The sequence below is a fragment of the Sphaeroforma arctica genome, assembly GCF_001186125.1.
Source record: "Sphaeroforma arctica JP610 unplaced genomic scaffold supercont1.676, whole genome shotgun sequence".
NCBI classification, from domain to species: domain Eukaryota; class Ichthyosporea; order Ichthyophonida; genus Sphaeroforma; species Sphaeroforma arctica.
The window spans coordinates 18,502-21,060 of record NW_014039882.1 but is presented as its reverse complement, the minus strand read 5'-3'; the positions used below and the strand labels follow the sequence as shown (position 1 = coordinate 21,060).

Sequence of the window (2,559 nt, the reverse complement as noted above, 5' to 3'; positions counted from 1 at the left end):
ACATTACATATACATATATTTATATATCTATTTATCAATATACGTATATATATATATTTATATATACGTATTTTATCTATATATATATATATATGTATATACTTATATTATCTATATATATGTATATATACATATATATATATATTTATATATATATATGTGTGTGTGTGTCTGTGTATTTGATGTATAGATACATGTATAAGTACATGTATATATGTATATATATATATCATCATTCTGATTCTTTAGTGGCTGCGAGGTTGCAAGAGCGTGTTGAGGTTTTAGGGTTTTTGTACTTTTTCTTTCCTATTTTTATAATTACGTGCTGTGTTTAGCACTAGATTATTCCTTAGTTCTATTCAACATCAGAAAGTGTTCTGAGCTAGCCAGAATCGAAGAACGTATATCTATTGAATGTAGAGATGGGCTTTGCGCAAGAACTTTCATCGGCAGAAGTGTATAGCAGTTCACAACCGGCTTAAATATACATTCATCGTATTCTCATCAGTTCTGGCCGGGGCAAGTTGGCCGATCTACAAATAAACACCAAAGACCTTAAGGCAAAAGCGGACAAGGTGAACTTGTCCCCGCCTATGTCGCCTATGACTATGAGAAGAGGGTCGCCAGATTTGTCGCCATTGAACTCAGTGAGCCCTCAGGCACACCCTACGCAGTCCATTAGCGATGGTGTGGATAAGGTTCTGATGGCCCGAACCGCCATAGAACATATTGAGATCTTGCTACCGCAGCACACACAACATCACGGCACGGTAAGTGTATTTCATGCTATGTTGTTTATGTATATGTATACACATCAAGGTATATATCGATTGTCTATGTATATGTAGGTGAATATGTTGTGTACATGACTTAGGATACTTACTGATGAACCCGAACGACGAATGAAATTATTAGGCTCATGTGACTCCTACACACTCTGTATTAATGCTCGATATATATTTATATATATACATACATACCATACATACATATATATATATCATCTATATTATGTATTTTTTTGTATATGTGTAAGTTACTCTTCATAGGGTCATGTATTGGATGTAATCACTGTATATACACGTATTTGTTAGTATATACGTCTCGCACGTACAATAAAAAACGTAAATATTGAATAGGGCTGAATGCTGTGCTGAAGTGTAATGGCTCATACCACATAATACAATTCCCAAGCTCTTGCTAGGCTTTCATCTACATTAAAAACTTCTCACAGGCGTTTTATAGTATCACACCCCATCTGGACCCTTCGTTTTATCAACGGATATTCCACTGACCTTTCTATTTGTAGATATTCCACTGTATATACCAAATTCTATTTAAAAATATCCCACTGTACCTACCAATCTCTTTTTGTCATAGGCCTTCGGAGGACAGATCATGCAGTGGATGGCAGAGACGGGCTTCATCTCCGCACACCGAGTCATCACAGACACGCCCGTGCTCAAGAGTGTGGACGATGTGGTAGGTAGAGCAACGCATCTCACGAAACAGCAACTTGTCTTCGGTTGTATATAGTGCATATATATGCATATAGGTGTAAGAGGTTGAAGTCATTTGTATCTATACCCCCACATAGATAGATTTACGTACATGTGTGAATCTAGAATTGCAATGTACACGTGACCTTTGTGCATAGCCGAATGTGAAGAATCGTGGTTATTTGTATGTAGAACTAGTGGCTATGAGTTGCTTGCACTAGCTATGACTGCTTTTACTCAAAAGTTCGAATGATGCGGCAGGTATAGCAGCGCATGCGACAATACATTTGCGTTTTTCAAGTATGCATCGAGCACATACACATATAAGTAAAGATACACACGTACAGGTATGTATCTATAAGTTTAAACTGGTAGCCATCTTTGCCTGTGCTCAAAAATTGTGGATGATGTGGTGGGTATAGCAGCATAAATCACAACTAGTATGTTTTCTTTGTTCAACTGTATAAAGGGCATACGCATTTGAACAGTTGTAAATATACTTCATGCACATATATATTCACACATCGAAGCGCATATAACATGAAATGACTACTCCTATTATATGTATTGACTATTATATATGTACATTAGTATGTGCACACGCTGTTCTGTATCATCACTGTACACTGGGGCGAACGGATACACATCTCCTTTCGATTGATCAAAAATTCATTATTCAGAGTTGTACTATCGGTAATTTCACACGTATACGCTCTAGATTGACGCCCATATAACCACACTTATGTAGCACTTATGTAATCAGCACTATGTAACAATTAGGGGGTTTTTTTACACATAACATTTCATACCACGACCATCAGAGTGAACGACTCGCGTCGTTTGCCACGTTATTCAGTCACTCGTGGAAGGCATTGACGAAGATATGATAATACCCACATACATGCACATATAAATATCTTGTAGGCGCATAAATGTCTTTCCCCGCCCATGCATATATATATTAATATATATATATACATATATATATATATATATATATATACATATATATATTTATATATATATATTTTATATTTAACATATTTGTGTTTATATATTT

The 2,559-nt window shown here is 35.7% G+C and overlaps 1 protein-coding gene across 1 annotated transcript in view; it reads left to right on the top strand.

Moving 5' to 3' along the window:
* Positions 1 to 422: 422 nt before the first annotated feature.
* The window catches only part of SARC_07989 (hypothetical protein), a gene marked incomplete at its 5' end in the record, with an annotated part of 10,706 nt that continues 8,569 nt past the window's right edge, over positions 423 to 2,559 (top strand). The window contains 3 exons of the mRNA XM_014298044.1: positions 423 to 455; positions 525 to 770; positions 1,381 to 1,482. Coding sequence (XP_014153519.1) covers positions 423 to 455; positions 525 to 770; positions 1,381 to 1,482 — 381 coding nt within the window. The remainder of the gene's footprint in view (positions 456 to 524; positions 771 to 1,380; positions 1,483 to 2,559) is intronic.